Genomic DNA, 19,187 nt, shown 5'->3' with positions numbered 1-19,187 from the left:
ATAAAAGGGAAATAAGGCACGTGCGTTCTGTGCGGCCCGGTCCCAAATCCCCTGCGGCCCGGTACCGGCCCGCGGACCGGCGGTTGGGGACCCCTGCCATAGATCATCAAAAACAGTTAATTTGGTTTGGTTGTGAATTTTGCTGGTTCTGGTGGGTCCACTTACCCCCAATGCAAGTGGATTGTCATGGCGAAAACAAAAAAAGACAATTTTCTCGATATACATCACCGTCCTGGATGAGTAGCATATTCAAATTCAAGATATTGTGGTACATTAACATGCTTTTTTTCCCCAATATTTTTCATCTTTATATCATACGTCCATCCATTTTCCAACCCGTTTATCCTCACGAGCCTCACGGGCGTGCTGGAACCCATCTCAGCTGTCTTTGGGTCATAAGCGGTGTACACCCTGGTTGTCAGGCAATTTTTTGATGATGAAGATGATGATTATTATTATGTAAGTTTGAATTATGTTTTTTTTTTTTTTTTTTTTTAAATACCAACAACAACAACAAATCTGCCTCAGCAAGATGCATTTTGACCACCCTCTTTAAGTTATAAAAATGTTTCCTAAAGAATTACAGTTCCTAAAGGGCTACCAGTTTTTTGGCTTTATTTTTAATGTGTTTATTGTTTCCATCTAATTTGGCTAAATGAAGTAACCAAAGTATCATATACAGCTGTTTGTATGATACAGTACGATTGTTCACCAAGGCAAAGAAGTAGCACAGTACTAAACACTCACTATTGTTAAAATATCTCCTCCACAAGATCAAGATAGTAATTTGGATTTGTACTTGTAGCTTCTGAGTTAGCATTCTTTGAACTTTACTGACATTCAAATATTGTTCAAAAGTCTTGCAAAAACGCATTAAATAATTAGTTTACCTGAGTGGGACGTACACACGGAGAAAGCGGTCCAGTGAGATGGCCATGAGTGATAGAATGGAAACCAGGGTCAACAGGATGACCACGCAGCTGATGAAGAGGCAGGTGCGAAAGGAGGTGCTCACCCTGCCGTCCACCAGCACGGCCAGGGGGACGGCTACCAAGCCCACCGCGCAGTCAGCTACCGCCAGCGACACGATTAGACAGAAGGTGGGCTGCCCGATGCTTTTGGTCGTCTGTACGGCAGCGATGACCAGAGTGTTTCCGAGGACGCAGCAGACGGCGATGAGTACCTCCAACGAGGCATAGACCACCTCGCCCGCATGCATCACGTCTCCTCTGTGGTTCGCCATGCGGTATGGTGACACTTCGATCTTCATCTCGGGCTTGAATGGTTTGAGGAAGTCAAATGTGCTTCTTCCTATTTCTGTTAAGGCTGACACACTTTAACCCTGATGAATGTGATTGTGCTGTGTCAGGAAGAGGCCACTACTTTTGTTGGTTTCTTTGCTTAAGTGCTGTGTATGAGCGAATGAATCAGCGCTAAGGTAAATTTAAACCATAACCAAAACGTCCCAATTGCTAATATGTTGCCTAGTGACGCACTTCAGCATTAGGCTTGAGTTACCCTCCCCGATGAGAACTGGAACACTTTCCTTTGCACCCGTCATCATTCGGCTCAGTTTCGTTACTGAGTTATTATTACCAAGCGCAAGCCTGTCAATTTGCAAGCTAGCTGGTGGTTAGCCACCTCTCGTCGTGCCGTGTAAAGCACCTCGGCGACCTTGTGGGATGTATTCCAGCAGCTGGAGGCTTTAATTGGATGTGTTTTTGCAGCTGAAACGTGGGATGTCGTGATGTGTAGGTGCTAAGATGCTACATGAGTTAGCATCCATTCGGACATGCCCACGGGATTAGAGCAGAGAAAACGCTAGATTATTGTTTTTTTTTTTTGTTTGTTTAAATCATGCACATTTAGCAAAGTTGTTAACATTTTTCTCTGTGTTGTATCAAATTTAGCAGACAATTATTCTCACTACACTTTAATAAGAAATCAAAAATTTTTTTACACCGGTGACAATTTTTATTGTGGTGTCAGTGGAAGGCTGAACTCAACATTGAACACACATTTCCCGGCATTTTGGCCAAGTGTATGCTTCCAACTTGGTAGGAAGGCACCTTCTCTTTAGCATGACCAAAGGACATTGCATAAAGTCCTTCTACAAGAGATTAAGTTTTTTTTTTCCACTTCTGCAGATGGACTGTTGGTGTGTCTAAACACTTTTGTCCACACAAGGCACAAACTACCAGTGGTGATTGTCTCATGTGATCTAATTTGAAGAAAACCCACATATGTGTCTCTCGTGTGTCTGGGACCATTTTGCAAACACGCGCAAAAATAAAGACCTCAACTTCAATGTTTTCAAGTGCCAACTTTCACATCTCATGATGGTTTCTCTTCCGGTTACACTTCTCAACAGAGCGCAATGAAGTCCTCTGGAATTACTGTCAATTTTACTCACACAGTATGTTTTGCTTGAAATGTATCGCTCACTGGAAGCAAACGAATGTGACATCAAAAGTTCATATGTAATGTGGAGCCTGAAAAAACTTGGAATGTTTGCCTTTTTTTAAAGGTTAATATTGAGGAGGACAAAATGGAACTTGCAGTTTAAGACAGGAAAGGCAAGGCAGCTTTATTAACTGTATATGGTGCATTTCATCCACAAGGTAACTTCACATTCTTAAAGGTACCACGTTTAAAAGCATTAACAAAGAAAAGAGTTAGACATTTAAAAGAAAAAAGTAAGTTCCTAAGATAAGAAAAGATAAGAAAACCTTTATTTGTATCACAATGGAGAAATTCCTGATTTACAGCAGAAACATTATGAAAGGGAGAAAGTAAAAGACAAAAGTATATACTGTAAATAAATATAAATATAAAATATAAATCTAAGCATATTCAAAATGGGTGAGTGGGGGATGAGTCCAGGTTTTCAGGACAGGACTAAAATGACTAAAAGAACATTCAGCGGGACAAAGAAGATTTTTGGAAAAACATATTTTAAAACTACTTTAAAAGACCTTAATCCTATGTATGTCTGCTTCCATCTTTTTTGATCAGGTTACATAATCACTGTGAAGTCCTTTGTGCTGTAACACGCTCCTGTTCATTTTGAACTTATGCCAATGGACTGGTTGCACACTGCTGCACAGTACAATGGTTAGCGGCTAGCCCGTCACTCTCAAAGGAAGAATGTGAAACCTGAGGTGAGGTGTGCCATCTAAATTATGGCAATACTGTACTTGACGACACCATATGCCATTTTTAGAGCGCAAAAGGCTAGAAAACAAGTACAATATTGAATAGTAGGGTGTTAAAGCACGGAACACGCCACAGTGATTATGCAAACCAGTCAAAAATGTCCAGTATGGCAGCGTACAAAGGATGTCATTATTTCAATACTTAATCCTTTTTTTCAGGGACTCAGCTGCCATTAATATTTGCATTTTTAACATTCATACAAGTCGGTGATAGTGTTGTGGTACACTCGCCTGACTTGTGTGCGGGCGGCGTGGGTTCCGTTCCCACTCAGTGATGGTGTGCACTTGATTGTTTGTCTCTATGTACGTGCCCCGTGACTGACTGGCGACCACTTCAGGGTGTAGTCCGCCTTCTGCCTGAAGTCAGCTGGGATAGGCTCCAGCAACCCACCCTGACCCTGTTCGGGATAAACGGTATTGAGAATGGATGGATGGAGGTTCATACACACTGCCTAATGGAATGAAGGAAAATGAATTTTGAATTGTTTGTTGCTTTTAAGTCGACACTACAGCTCACTGGGAGCCAGTGTGAAGAATTTAGGAGAGGAGTCATATGTTCTGATCTCTTTGTTGTCTTTTCAGAACCCGGCCTGCAGCGTTCTGCAGCTATTTGATGCTCTTTTGAGTGAGTCAAGTCAGAAGACCGTTGTACTAATTAAGTCTACAGATGATAAAAGCATGGATACGCTTCTCCTGATCTGCTTGGAGCATGCAGCCCTTCACTCCGCATGTTTTTCAGTTGGCAGAAGGCTCTTTTAGTGATTGCCTTGCTATGACTACTGACAGTCAGATCCGAATTTATCAGCGAGGTTTCGGACTTGGTCTTTGGCTTTTAAAGATAGCGGTTACAAGACTGGTCGCCAGCCAATTGGAGAGCACATATAGAGGAACAACCATTCACCTTAGCTCTGACATCTTAGGAATGGGGGAGAAATTTTCAAACTCCACAAAAGTAGCTGGTCAGAGCATGGATTCGAATCAGAAACCTGTGAGTTCACGTGTATGGTGTTGCCTAGTTTAAGATAATTTATTTTTCCATGTGTTTCACAAATTTATTAGACTACTGTTAAAAAAAAAAACAAAAAAAAAAACAACAACAACAAATCACACCGCACCGTCAGGTGCTTTATATCGGACTCGTTCGATTTCAGTGCCGTTTGACCATTTAAACAAGAGGAAGAAATTGTAGACTGATTTTTCTTCAGTCAAATTTAATCACAAAAGCACTTTTTTGATATTAATCCATAAACTATGTGCAGAACAATTTTTTTTCCTTTTTCTTTTTTAAATATACATTCGAAAATTCATAAGGCTATCCTCGCATTGAAAATATCATTTTGGTTCAAAAGCACTGACATTAACCATTACGGAAACATGAAAAAATGATTTTGGTTAAGTGCTGTTGTTTTGTTCGTAATAGTCACAATGCTATGCGCAGAGGGGAAGAAGCAAAGTTGATTTTGCCATGTAACTTCCTCATGGTTTTCGGACTGTCTTTATTGCATGTGAGCATTTTTGCTGGCAAGATGTCTCTCAAATTTTTTAGACACACATACTGATAAACAAATTAAAAACCATGTTTTTAAAGTAAAATGCACTATTGAAACCTGATAGCCAACTGTTCTTTGTCTCTTTTATAAATGCCAGCCTCACAAGGTTGAGCATCAAATTTAGGCAGATGATGATCATGAAAACCCAACGTAAAACACTTTGTGTTCCCAATGATGGCAGTGTGCAACGAGCTTCACTTTGTGCCACTCAAGGAATGTAATAGACTGTATAGTTAGCACTTCTTGGGGGGGACTGGCAGCATAACACAAACTATACAACCGACAACTTCACCTCGCTAGGCTCCACTCACCATTATGTTTAGTGCGAAGAGAGGATGGGCTGAGTTTGCGGTATTTTTGTCCACCTTGTCAGTGAGCGAGCTGTCTCACGGGCAAAGACAGTAGATTGTATAGTTATCTCAGAGGGCGCACAAACCCCACAACTATTCAATCTACTACCTCAGCCGAAATGACAGAAGAAAGGGAAGGCAGAAGTTCACATGTCATCTGTTCATCTATGACACAAGAAAATAGGAAAGTTAATTAGTTTGATGGCGTGTGTCAGTGAAATAATACGACCAAATACAGTAGTATATCCAGTAAACCAGGTTCCACCCTGCTGGGATTGCAGGAGATTAAGTGTCAATAATGAATGCACAATTTCCTCAAATTGTGTATTTTTACGAAAGCAAATAACTGTTTTGAAAGTTGAATTAAAATGACAAAATATATGACAAGAACTGAGGCCCTGCACGAATAGCAAAAATCTGTAAGTTGTAGACCCTTAGAAATGTGCCCCAGATGATACTAAACGCTTTGTTTATAATCACCTGTAGATGCCAAAAGATGGGTGGAAAGCACTACCTTTTTGTAAATTATGTTCTTCAAGTCACTTTAACATAGTTTCTTGAAGCAAGATGGTAGAAAAGCACTTATTTCGCCTAAATAAATCTCGTCATTTCAATGTAGTTTCTTGGCAACAAGAAGGGGACAAAACAATACTTTTGTTAAAACGAAGCTCCTCAACTCACTTCAACAAAATGCCTTAGCAGCAAGATGACACAAGATGCTGCCAAAGCAAGCAATACTTTTATACACTATGTGAACCGCATACACATAAGAGTATTTTTTCCAAAAATCAGCATTTGACGATCTTTTGAAAGAATGAACTTTTTTTTTTTTTAATTATACTGAAAAAAAAACACTACCTCACCTAATTCAGTCAATTTTGCTTCCTTTCTAAATACCAAATATCAAGTGGTAGCTTCCCCTTATAGCAGCACCTCTGGAACTTATATAAATACTAACTAGTCGATAAAAATTGATGAGTGCAATTGAAGACAAATACAGAATGATACTACTAATGTACATTTACAGTGGGTTTTGTTTTGCTATATTTTGGCTCTAACTTTGTTGTTGTTGACTGTCTAGATGTGGATACAGTTGGGCTGTGAGGTCCCAGCGCAAAGGGTTTTGGGCTTTGCATAAATTACCATGTGCTCAGCAGTGGCTGAAAGGCGTCTGGGCCGTTCATTACTGTCCCCCGATTCCTCTTTGGCCCAATTTGTAGCGACAGTGATTGAAATGTTTTGGCGGCAGCAGGATATGACCAAGGGGCCCGAGGGTGTGGCAGGGAGGGGGTCGGAGCATGGCATGGAGAATGGCACAAGGTCATGAGAGAGTATGACGCCACGACTGAGACGTTCAATTAATTAGAAGCTCAAAACCAAAGATGGATGATTGACTTTTCAAATAAATGAAGTTGCTTGCCCGGTGATAGCTGTAAGGTGGTGGGTGAGCTGGAGCCTATCGCAGCTGACTTTGGGCTAAACACTCTGGACTGGTTGGCAGTCACTTGCAGGGCACATACCGACAAATATTCATCTATTAATCTGTTTCCCTTTGCACCTGTCCTCATTAGGGTGAATGAGAGACAATTTCCGTAATTTCTGGACTATAGACCGCACCTGATTATCAGTCGCACCACTACATTTTTAAAGGAAAAAAATATTTTGTACACACATAAGCCGCACCTGTGTATAAGCCGCAGGTGCCCATATTGTAACATGAAATATTTACGAAGAAAGACGGTACACAGGCAGCCGTTAGAAAAGTCTTTATATAAGCCGCTTCATGAAATAAGCCGCAGCGTTGAAAGCGTGTGACAAAAGTCGCGGCTTATAGTCCGGAAATTACGGTATTACAAAAGAAATAGAAAAGCTGGAAACCACCTTTTTTTTTTTTCGAGACAAAGAAGAGAGCCTTCTCTTTGGTTTGGTTCGGTGCTCTTATTGTCTTTGAACACAATAATGTGTTAAATGGACTAAGGTGTGCGGAGGCTGGACTGGTTGCTGAGAAAATGTTGGATGGCTTGCAAAGGACTACTGCAGTGCTTTTGAGCAAGGCATCAGTTGCTCCTGTATGCACCCCCATCACTTTGAAAAAAATCTAGTTTTCTTTTTCTTGGATGGACATAAACTCCTGTCGACCAGATGAGGACTGTCCATTGTATGGACAGTCAGACATTATGAGGGAGCATCTGGCAGCCTGATTGTGCGCCCCCATTTCCCTTGTACCCTTTTTTTTTCCAGGCCTTTATTTTGCCTCATTGACATGCAGCTTGGCACGGGGACAATGTCCTGGTTTCTTGGAACCAAACGACCTCAAGAGAACGAAAAAAAACACTGCTTCCCCCTTTCCTCCAGGCTCGACCCCAGAATGCAAATGTTACATTCCAGTCCATTTAATTAATCACTTATGTTTTCATGGCATTATCCATGAACCAGGAAGTAGCCTGTTGAGAGAGAAATGTACTTTATGATGGAACAGTTCCTCCCATCCCAGAATGTAAATGTTGGCGTCTAGTGACTGTCCTTCCAAATGTAGGAAGTCATTTTCCATGAAGTAGAAATAAGCCTGATTGCAAACTAATGTACAGACAAAAAAAAAACAACAACAACAACAACTAAAACAACAACTTTCATTACTTCAATGAGATGAATTTGCTTGACAATAATGCGGAATGGTCTAGTCTAGTCCTCTGTAAAACAGAAACTACACTGAAAATTTGCTGGTGTTAATTCAACACCGAGAGTGTTAATTTTAACACCAGCAAGGTGTCGAAATGCATCCACACTAGCTGATGTAAAAGTAACATTTAGTTAAACGTGAACTGATCAACACCCAATAGTGTGTTTAAGCAACAAAATGTAGTGTTGACATTGTAACAATGATGACACTATTGAGTGTTTCGAACACTGACGATTGTTCATGCCAACAATATACAGTGTGGTGAAAAATACTCCATGCCACACTACCTTAAATAAAACACATTACACAATTCCAATTCAAACATTCTTTATTAAATTTATTTCACATAAAACAGCAGTGGGGCATGATGTATGTTCTCTTTTCAATTTCATGCGAAAACCTCTTATCACACAAATAATAACATCAGGTCAGATACTCTATGACCAGTGAACAAATCCTCCTCAATTCTAAATTGTAATCATTCAGGTAATCATCAAAACCCAGAGTAATAACATTTGTGGTCAAAACAACGATCTAATTGTCATGAAGATTTTCCTGAAAAGAGGATTTTCAGTAGCCCTCCATACAAACATTTCAGTCTGCCATTCAGTTCCTTAGTTTTTCAGTCAGGAGGCGGTGGCAAGACAAAATATTACATATTTGACAAGAACCTTATACCTGGTCTGGACAGTGTCGCATCTCTCTGTGCATGAATGTTGCCTTCATTTTGGCACTTTGACAACTGGCTGGTTCACCAAATATTTCATCATGGACATACATTCATCACCTGATGGCTGTTCAGATGTTGAGTGGTCTTGCAAAGGCCGAAGGCCACTTTCAAAATGACATAGCAACAAAACAGACCGAAGAATATGGACACAAAACAATTAACATGACACACTCAAGTCCATTTTCTGTCGGCCTACATAGCCAAATGAGAAAACCCCTTTTTGGCAACTCAGTGCTCACATAAATTGGTGAGGCCTTGTTTTACAGATTGGGGAAGAGTGTGACAATTCCACGTACCTAGATATTGCGGACATTGACGTTTTCAAATGCGCACTTAAATCCAATCAAATTGTTTCAAGGACACTTGTTTTTTCATATCATCTCATTTACATGTTACAATTTGTTGAATAGGCGTATTAGTTTGTCAACCAACTGACAAATGGCACTCATTACACTGACTACTCGCTCGTCCATAAAAAGTCACGTGGAGTGTGTCACTCGAGCTGCCTACACCTACTTCAACCACATGTTAAATACCATGAATGAACCAATCCGATTGGCTGTGTAGCCCATGTGAAATCATGTCTGACCGAAATACAATTACTGTCTGTTTTTAACAATATAAAATAGAAAACTCAAATGGAAACCGAGGTATGAGGCAATTTTTATTTCATCAAATGCCATCGTGAACGTTTTGCCTACCTTAGCGAACTTTGAGTCCATCTTGCAAGCAAGGAGGAAAATGATGCTGAAGAAAGTGTCTTGACTCTAACTACTCAATTACAATCATTACATAAGGCCATGGATTCAAGTTCACATAGACACCAATAAGGGTTGATCCAGGTGACACCCCATTTTAAAAAAATGTATCAATGTCACATCCTAAACAACACAAGCTATTTTATTACTGAGTGGTGTTAATGCAGCAGTTTTTAACACTGTCCCTGAACTTTTAATACTGGTCCTCTTTGCAGTGTACTCTGCTAGCTAACAGACGTACAAACATGCAAAAATACGGTGCTCAACAATTTTTCACACTTTTATCCAAGTCATTTAGTATATTGCGTTCCTGCCATTCCAGAATTCTAAATGGCACGGCCACTTTCATCTTACAATCTTCCATGAACGTTGTGAGTTGTGTTACTGAGTGAACCTTCCTGCTTATATTTATGAAGAGATCTTTCTATTTTGCGTCGACAAGCCGTTCCTTGCCTTCTATTGCCTCATTCTTGTCCGACCACAGAACTTGCTACAAGGAGGGGAAAGTATTTCACAAAAGAATCAGAATACACAGAAAAAGTGAACAAAAAGTGGGTGTTTTTAGTATTTAATTTAGTCAACGATCTTGTGAGGTTAGACTCACAGGAAACCTGCTGAGCTTAAAACAAATGTGCAGACATTAACGGCACATCTGGACGATCCAGATGTTAATCTCAAGATTGATTTCACATGGCTCGCGCATGCACACGCGCATGCACACACACACACACACACACACACACACACACACACACACACACACACACACACACACACACACACTGTGAGAACGTCATCACTGCCTCCCCGCCCCCCTTTTTTCTACATTTGATAATTTGGTTGCTCATTGCTGCAACTTTTAAAAGTGGTTGTGGCTCATCTCTGAGAAGGCTGATTAAATCCTGTTTACAAGCCATAACACAGTGGCGCTAACAAACCGGAATAGCATTGTGAGTATCTTCTGAAAAAAAAAACCCAAAAAGGAGACTTTGATCCAAATGACCTCAACTTTAGTAATGTGGGAAGCGGTGGGTTCACAGCAGGACAAGAGAACCAGATTGACCATGCTTAATGTACCAACACGTCACACTGACAACAAAAACCAATAACGTGCACACATATGAGCTTGTTTTGTGTGTTTGTGTATGTGTGTGTGTGTGTGTGGGGGGGGGGGTCTGTTAGACACACACACACAAGCTGCTACAATCTTACATTGCATTGCAAGCCCCTTCATGCGGCAAACAAGGATTTCTGCCTCTATCTGCATCGGGTTCATGTGGGTTTGGCAGCACAGCCACTGTATTATTCTTATTATTCTTCTTCACTGCTATAAACAGTTAACATGAAATTAATTACGATTTTAATAACCGCTCAGCAATGTATTTTTACTTTTTTCTGGTGCATAGTGTATGTACACTAGTGTACTGCATATTGTGTACTGTATTCCCATAGTATTGTGTGAGACACCTTAAGATTAGAAACATAGTTTGTACATGCATGAATGCATACAAAAATGCATACATGCATACATACATAGATACGCACAGCACATACTAGTTTGCAGTGAACCAACAAGCAAACAATTTCAATAGCCCAACACAACATTAAAAATGTATACGACAATAATAGCAAATTTTAGGTTGCCATAGCTATTGTCAATGGACAATATTTGTTTGACAAATGCCAATATGTCCTTTAATGTCACCTATAATTATTTGTACTTCTGATATTTAATGGTATTAGGCTAATTGAACACTCTAAATTGTCCCTAAGTGTGAGTGTGAGCGTGGATGGTTGTTCGTCTCTGTGTGCCCTGCGATTGGCTGGCAACTGGTTCAGGGTGTCCCCTGCCCAAGGTAGCGGATCGGAAAATAGATGGATGGATGGATGGATGGATGGATGGATGTAATGGTATCGTTTGTGACACCTAGAGATTACAAACCTACAGTAGTTATGAAATAAGAAAATAACCATTTAAATAGCTCTACGTAACACAATTTGCCAATGCATTTTTTTTTCTAAACGTTAACTATATATCCCCAGAGCTAACAATTTAATTCATGTATTACGTGTAAAAAAATGTCAACATTTCACCTCCTGTCTAAACTAGCATCTCGGAATATTTTCATTAGAGTATTTTATGCACTGTCCCTTTTTAATTGGTACTGTAATCTCAGCTGCTAAAAAGATAATAGTTGGACTCATTTTGGATGCATTTGTGTTGGACTACGTTATGTCAATACATTACTAACTAAGGTACTATGGAGCTAAAGTACCTCATTCGGCTAGCTCTGTGTATTGTAATGTACCGGTATTTAATATACCGGGACTTTAATGTGCACTCGTCTTTTAAAAAACAGAAGGCATGAAGCTAATTATTTAAAGGGTGTATTGACTTATAATGAAATTACTCTCATTTAAATCAATGGATGAAGAGTCTTACGTGCAGCTGGATTTATGCTCATCTGAGTTGTTTCATGCATTACGTAAATGTGAACACAGTCATGCTTCACTTGAAATGTTATATATAACATGTAGTGTAGTTATATAACATGATATAGACATGAAATCTGAATTGGGCACATTGTAAATGCGGCCTAAAACATCACAAGCCAGCAGACCTGGTCAATCGGGCTTATTTGGAACCAAAAAATAAAATAAAATTTTCATGTAAGTAATGCGATTTAAGACACGGTTTCATATCTGATCGCATGCCTTAGTGTGTTTCCCAAAGCTGAGTAGGCCATCTACAAATAATTAAACTCCCCCACCCTCCCACCCCTCTCAAAACATCACACAGGACAAAGTCCCAGCTTGTCGGAAACGAGAGGGTAGCCATTACTATGGAGAGGGCGAGCACATTGTTTTCGGTGCAACGCGAGCACGTCGATTAAAAAAAATGCGACAACAGAAATGTTAAAATGTAAATTAAAGCATGAATATGAAATACTCGCAGGTGAGCGTGGTAGAAAAAAATTGCAACAATGTCGCAGAATTTAGAACAGGCGAGATGGAATGCTTTTACGCTTTTCGGCTGTTAAATGTTAAAAAAGGTGGTGGAAGCCATGCAATTCCTTTTTTTCTTTTTCTTCCTGTCCGCTTCTGCTAGGAGGGAAGAAGTTACAAAGTATCACAACGCGACTCGAATTGTACCCTCATAGCGGATGCTATCCCCGAGCGAGTGAGCGACTTCAAAAGGGGTCTCGGCTTAGAGCCGCGGTGTCCTCACAAAGTCGTCTCGTTTGTTTGCGGGATTACAGGGTTGAGCAAGATGGGGAAAGGCATCTTAAAAGAATCCAAAGTGAGTACTTACAGGCAGGCTTGAAATGACGCCAGCGGGGTTTGACGCTGTTCCGGATGAAGCCATCCAAATGGCTTCCCGACGCGTTTCGCTGCAAACGACTTGTTCCTTGCTAAGCCTTTTGTCAGCACTTGGCATCCTTCCCAGGTAGTCCATGCCTGGCGGAACCCATTCTTGGCTCTGCGTCTTTTTAGTCGTCCTGCACCTGCCTGGGTGCTTTTTTTGTCCCGAGATTTCCTGCCAGTAGACTCAGTCGAGGACAATGGTGAACATTTTAATCCACCATTTACAGTCAACAAGGTGTCCAAGATCGTACAGCGAAGAAATAAGAGCAATGCAAACAGGAGCATAAAATAAATACAAACCTTTGAGGACTCTTTGTATTCAAAGTGTGTCCACCATGTGTCACTCATCTTTCCTCAGGCGATATCCAAGACAGCTTTGCCTCTGTGACGTCAGCATAAAAAAATCCTCCCTTCGTCATCAAACAATTTCCTTTTTTTTTTTTTTTTTGTTAACCACAAAAAGAAAGAAAGTAGAGGAGCAGAATCCTTACTCTCTCACAGGTCTAGGCTGTGTGTCTTTTTGCCTTCCTGCTGGCGAAGGCTCGGCTTGTAAAAGTTGCGCTGCAAGGGTTTGGGCCAGCCTCCGTTGGCAGCGGTTCAACAGATCACTGCTTATTTAGGAGAAACAGGGGTGATGGGGCAGCCCGCTCTTTCGCTTGCGCTGCAGGCCTCCTTTTTTTTCTCTCTTGGGGACGCCAGGAAGTGACTATTCACTCTCTGAGACTTTGTGACGGAGCGTCGGCTGTAAAAGGAAGTGGGCACTAGGAGCTCAGCTTCCTGGCGGGCGTCAGCTTTGCGTCTCGTCTCAGACTTTGTTTCCCGGCTGCCCGACCTTCGTTTTGCAACTGTGCCACAGCTGCAGGGTATTCGGCAGTCGTGGGCCATGCATGTGGTACCTGGGGACACAACCGACCTGATCGGCCCCTATATACCACCACTGTCAAGTCACAATCAAAAAGCCATCAATAGTGTACAAAAACACGATACAACAGCATCAAACTCTGCCATGTATATCATTTGGGGCAGTTCAGTTTTGTTTTAATAATATGATGAAAACATAACAAAACAAACAAACAACAACCACATCAATAAAATACCTCATACATACCCTGGATTCTGATTATTAAATGTATTTATATGTGCAGATTGCTTCAGATGAGTTTTGCCAGGTAACCATGGCTTCCTCTAACCAACCAAAGGACAGAAAAATGCTGACGTCAGCCAGCGAGCTGGCCCTGTGAAACTCCAAAATTTGATTGGTTCAATAAACAGTCCCAATACTAATCAAGTTAAAGTTCCCTTGGTCTACACAACTGATTCTGAAGGCAGATTTGATTGACAAGGCAGCACAAAAAAAGTTGAAATCTGATCAGCCAACAAATAAATAAATACAAAATCTAACATCCAAACAATACGAAACAAACAGAATAGACAGCGGTGAATCGATTCGGACAAGATCATGGAGCAAATGCTTTAAATCTCGCATCAAAGGGGACACATTATGAAAAATTGACTTTGGAAGTTTGTGTATAGAAATTGTTCTTGGAGTGCCTCCTTGCCCATGAATTGTGAGCTTAAACAACCGAGTGAAGTCAAGTAAATTGTGAGCTGCCTATTTTTGAAATTATGTCTGTGAGCGAGCCCATCTGAACTCCACCTGCTTCACCCCAGACATTTGACATTGATTTTACTAATTTACATCACAAACACCCCCTGCCCCGCCCTCCCACTGACCGTAATTTCCGAACTATAGAGCGCACCTGATTATAAGCCGCATCCACTACATTTTAAAGAAAAACCCATTTTGTACAAATACAAGCCGCACCTGTCTATAAGCCGCAGGTGCCCATATTTTGCCATGCGATACAGTATTTGCAAAGAAAGACGGTACACAGAAAGAGGTTTCAACGTGTCATAGCATATCTGAACTTTTTTGTGCCTGTAACGCGGCAGCATGATGGCAGTATACCAGCACTCACACGGCTGGTTAAAAAAAAAAAAAACATTGTTCCCCGTCAAGTAATGCTTTGTTTTAAAATGAAAAAAATCCTCGCTTGCCGAAACACTCGGTCAACCATTCCTTCATTAGGCTTTCTGTCATCCACGCTTTCGTGTCAACTTTCAAGACAATGTCTTTCGGGAGGTTTTCTGTTGGCATATGTAACCAACAATACGATGACTGTTGTAGTGAATGCTGCCTCATTTCATAAAAGCAGCACTGTCACTTTAAAAGGAGCGTTGGATAATCTCGTGGGAAATCTCGTGAGACTTGGACCACGAAGTGAAGTGACACGACCGCTGAGCTGTGCTTATTCAGACCTGATGTATCTGCAATCGGCATTGTAATACAGCTGATATTAAGAGTAAAATATTGTTGTTTGGGAGTTTGAATGGTGTCGCACAGTGGGTCGTGTGAACACCCGTAAAGCAGGGGAGATTAGTTGTTTTCCATGTATTTCGGTTCCGCTGCAGAATACGGCTGTCCGTCACCATGACGACTACGGTTGGCGCTAGTCGGGGCAGCTCCTTGTTGAGTCGAAGAAAAGTGAGTGTGAACTGGCCAAGTGTGTGAGAGCCTCCATTAGGCCAAACAAAAAAGATAGTGTGTTTCCGGTAACATGAAATTTCAGCATAGGGTCGGTAGGTCGGACAAAGTTTTTTTTCTTTTTTTTTTATTACTCGGCCCGTGGTGTTCATCAAATAGTTCGCTGAATTTTTTCGATACATCAATGGATGCTATTTTCTTAACATTACGGTGCAGGCTTGCGACTGTAACACAGAAAACGCGGTTTAAACTGTCGTCGGAGATCGCGGCCGCCGCCATGTTTCAATATTGTTGACAGACGACAGGGCAAACGACGCACGCGCTCAACGTGAATATCGCGAGAGTTTGCACCAATGTAAACCCTCTACACAAAAATGTAGAGGGTTGTTTGAAAAAAATGCCGATCGTAAAGTTTTTTTTCGACGTAGAAATTCTCGGTCAGTCGGGTTACCGGAAACACACTACTATTTTTTCTACGCCTTACAGTAAACACTTCGACTGTATTTCATTGATGGAGGCATCACTTCATCGTCACGCCACAAAATTCCATATGTCAAGTGGTAAAGCAGACACGTGCATGTGATGCATCGGCAAACACAATTTTGTGTCTGTCACCACCACATGAGAATTCGTAGGCCACGTGGGTTCAGTTCCTATTCAGTGACGGTTCGAATGCGAGAGGGAATTGTCGTCTGTCTCAATGTACCTTATGATTGACTGGTGACCAATCCAGAATAAAATAAAGCATGAAGTAGCAACCTGACCAAACAAAACCAGCAACAGCGCTACATGCCTCCTTAAGCATCTCTTACAAACTGAGTCATTGGACAAACTATTCGGATGCCGCTGGAGTCTGTTTAGAATCTAAGCCTGCTGCAGTCACAGAAGTTCCAAATCTTTTGTTCTTCGCAAAAAAACATGTCAATAAGGGCAAGTGAAGCATGTAATTAGTTTTATGATCGCAGAATGGAACGCTATGGCCATTGTTTCAAAAACTAGAAACAGCCGCCGCAAACAGGCAGAAACTTGTTCTCTCCATTCGGCACACAGTTTTCGCTGGAGCCTCAAAGGGGAACTTATTGGTTTGCCAAACCAACACTGATGGTCCACTGAAGACCAAATGAGACGAACAGAAACATGAGCGCACATCTGCCATTGCCGCACAAACACAACCTTGTATGTGCAGAAGCAGGAATTCGCTGAATGAAAATATATGAGGGTGGAGTTGATTTTTGATTCTACTACTAGAGAGTCAACAGGATGTATGTATAGGACATGCGTTCTGTGTTTCTTTTAGATTATTTGATTAGCTGGACCCTATCCCATTTGATTTTGGGCCAGAGAAGCAATTTACACTCTGGAGTCGTCGGCAGCCAATCGTTGGACACACATACAGTCGATAAACAACCATCCATGACACGCATATTCCTTGATGGATAATTCTCAGTCCTCGACATAGCATTCACGATTTCAGAATATGGGAGTAAGCCAAACTAATTAAGGAAAGGAGGTCGTTGGGGGCATCATGTAGGGTGCAAGGCAATTTCCAAGCGTCCACGTCACAATGGCCAACTTTCGCAAGTGGAGATCTTGCAGTTCTTTGTTAATAATGTATTTTGTGCAGGTCTCTTCTGCATAGAATCCAGCTTGTCTGTTCTGCTTCCGCTATGTAGACCCTGTACCTCTCCTGCACTGAATTTAAAGGGAATTAGAGGAGCCACTTCCATTGGCCGGGAAAAAAGGTGGCTGTCTTCATGTCCACAACGGCTAACTGCATGCATCTACAAAAATATCTCACAAAGAAATCTCCACTCATGCCCCCAAGTGTTAATTTACATAAATATACATCCAGTAAATACCGTACATGTAATACTGTGAGCTTGCTGATTAACCCGTCGGCCTCACAGAGGTTGCTGGATTTGTGGTACTCCGGCTTCTTTCTACATTGCAAATACATGCATATGTTAGGTTGATTGAAGACGAAATTGTCCATATCTCTGTTACAGCTGCAGCTGTTGTAAAAGCGCTATATAAATAAAGACATTATTATGGCGTCTCTGTGGTCGACTGGTTAGCGCGTACACCTCACAGTGCAGAGGTGCAGGGTTCGATTTCGGCGCCAGCCTTCGTGTGTGGAGTTTGCATGTTCTCTCCATGCCTGTTCCCTCCCACTCCCACATTCCAAAAACATGCATGGCAGGTTAATGGAACACTTTGAATTGTCCCTAGGTGTGATTGTGAATACGAATGATTGTTTGTCTATGTGTGCCCTACGATTGGCTGGCAAACAGTTCAGGGTGTCCTCCACCTACTGCCCGAAGACAGCTGAGATAGGCTCCAGGACGCCCCGCGACCCTTGTGAAGATAATCGGATCAGAAAATGGATGTATTATATTGTATGCTTAAATGTGAATGATTTCTTTCTTATCTATTTGTGCCCTATGATTGGTTGGTGACCTGACCTCCTCTTGTCAAAAGCCAGCTGCAACCCTAATGAGGAAAAAGGAAGAACCTATTCTGATTATAATCCATCAGTGGGCAATTCAATGTGCACTCTGCTGTCTCTTTTCATTGTTTTAGGCCTTTTTGTCATTCTAAACTGCTGGATCGATGCAGTTACAACACAAACTGACGCTCGTCAGTCAGTTGTTCCACTGAGCTGTTGATCTGGATTCCTCTGGCTTTGATGCCATGTTTAGTCCTAATTTGGTGAAACTATTGCGAGCCAAAGGAGCCACAGTATCATAAATCTAACACGACTCCCTACCCTCAACGACACATGTTGAGGGTAGGGAGGGGAGCAAGTGAGCGTGTATCGACAGAACTTCTACCAAGACACAAAATAACCTACTGCCTTTCATCAGAAGTTTGTTTGAGCGGAATTAGTTTTGTGCCGCCAGCACTAATTGTTTGTTGTCTTAATTGAAAAGATGCTACAATACAAAATGTATCATATTGACATTCTTTTTTAGCAGCGTGCAAGTTTGTAATATATTGTATATATTATATATTACAGTATATTATCTGGCATTTCACAGCCAGGAGACATTGTTGCATTTTCTTGTCGAGTCTTGTCTCGCACCTCCCTGCTGCCCGGGCATGTTTCCTATTCAAACAAGCCTCTTCTTTGGCTATACTGTAGGTTCGGCAAACATGGATACTTCCTTTTGCATGTTTATTGTTTATCTTCACTGTCTGCGAGTTGATGATTCATCGCAAAAGTAGAGTGCTTGCCAGGAAGTGCGCTCACCAATGTGATTCTTTGTACCAGTGGGCCGCTCTTCATATCACAACAGGATTGACTAGGTGACCTAATTAAGTTCTTTTCGCTGCCGTCTGGCCTCATTTTTGACTAAAACACAGGTGATGTATGGTTCCTGAGCCTTATATCTAGGGGGCCTGGCCCGGCCTTCTTGGTTACCTTCAAGTATGATTTGTTTTTTGGGGGTTTTTTTTGTACAATTGCCAGCAAAACCATATTGGATTTGCTTCGACACAAACACAAAACCAACCCCCCCCATATATATATATATATATATATATATTTATATATGTGTATGTATGTATGTATGTATGTATGTATATATATGTATATATGTATGTATGTATGTATGTATGTATGTATATATATGTATGTATGTATGTATGTATGTATATATATGTATGTATGTATATACAAACAGAAGGGTGTATAAATAGATAAGTACAGTACACATAAGGGTAAAAGTACTTGATGAGAGGTAGATCTCTTCCTTTTCTTTTGCATTGAAAAATGATCTATTTATATTATTACACAACAAGGGGTAGGACTAGATAAGTTGTATACTTCTTCCTACTCCTTTGAACATATAACGGTGATGATGTTTGTTTTATTTACTTTTTATTTTTATTCTTATTTTTCCTTTTGTAATTTTGTTTGCCTTTTGTCAATTGTTGTTGTATTTTATGTTCAATAAACAATTAACTAACTAACTAACTAACTAACTAACTAAC

At 40.9% G+C, this 19,187-nt stretch overlaps 1 protein-coding gene and 1 long non-coding RNA gene across 2 annotated transcripts in view; both read right to left on the bottom strand.

The window, feature by feature from the left end:
- adora3a.2 (adenosine A3 receptor a.2) overlaps positions 1 to 2,723 on the bottom strand; it is a 6,343-nt gene extending 3,620 nt beyond the window's left edge. Inside the window, exon 1 of the mRNA XM_019857994.1 lies at positions 891 to 2,723. Coding sequence (XP_019713553.1) covers positions 891 to 1,270 — 380 coding nt within the window. The 5' untranslated portion in view covers positions 1,271 to 2,723. The remainder of the gene's footprint in view (positions 1 to 890) is intronic.
- Positions 2,724 to 3,619: 896 nt separating this feature from the next.
- LOC109508141 (uncharacterized) lies at positions 3,620 to 13,364 on the bottom strand. The gene is made up of 4 exons (XR_002166601.1): positions 12,950 to 13,364; positions 12,597 to 12,821; positions 5,225 to 5,280; positions 3,620 to 5,146 (listed from the first exon to the last, which is right to left on the bottom strand). It is a non-coding gene; the product is annotated as an uncharacterized LOC109508141 (long non-coding RNA).
- Positions 13,365 to 19,187: the final 5,823 nt, after the last annotated feature.

Source organism: Hippocampus comes, unplaced genomic scaffold (assembly GCF_001891065.2).
Source record: "Hippocampus comes isolate QL1 unplaced genomic scaffold, H_comes_QL1_v1.1 scaffold17, whole genome shotgun sequence".
In the NCBI taxonomy this organism is placed as follows: Eukaryota; Metazoa; Chordata; class Actinopteri; order Syngnathiformes; family Syngnathidae; genus Hippocampus; species Hippocampus comes.
The sequence above is the reverse complement of the archived record's forward strand: the minus strand, read 5'-3'. Positions and strand labels throughout refer to the sequence as shown.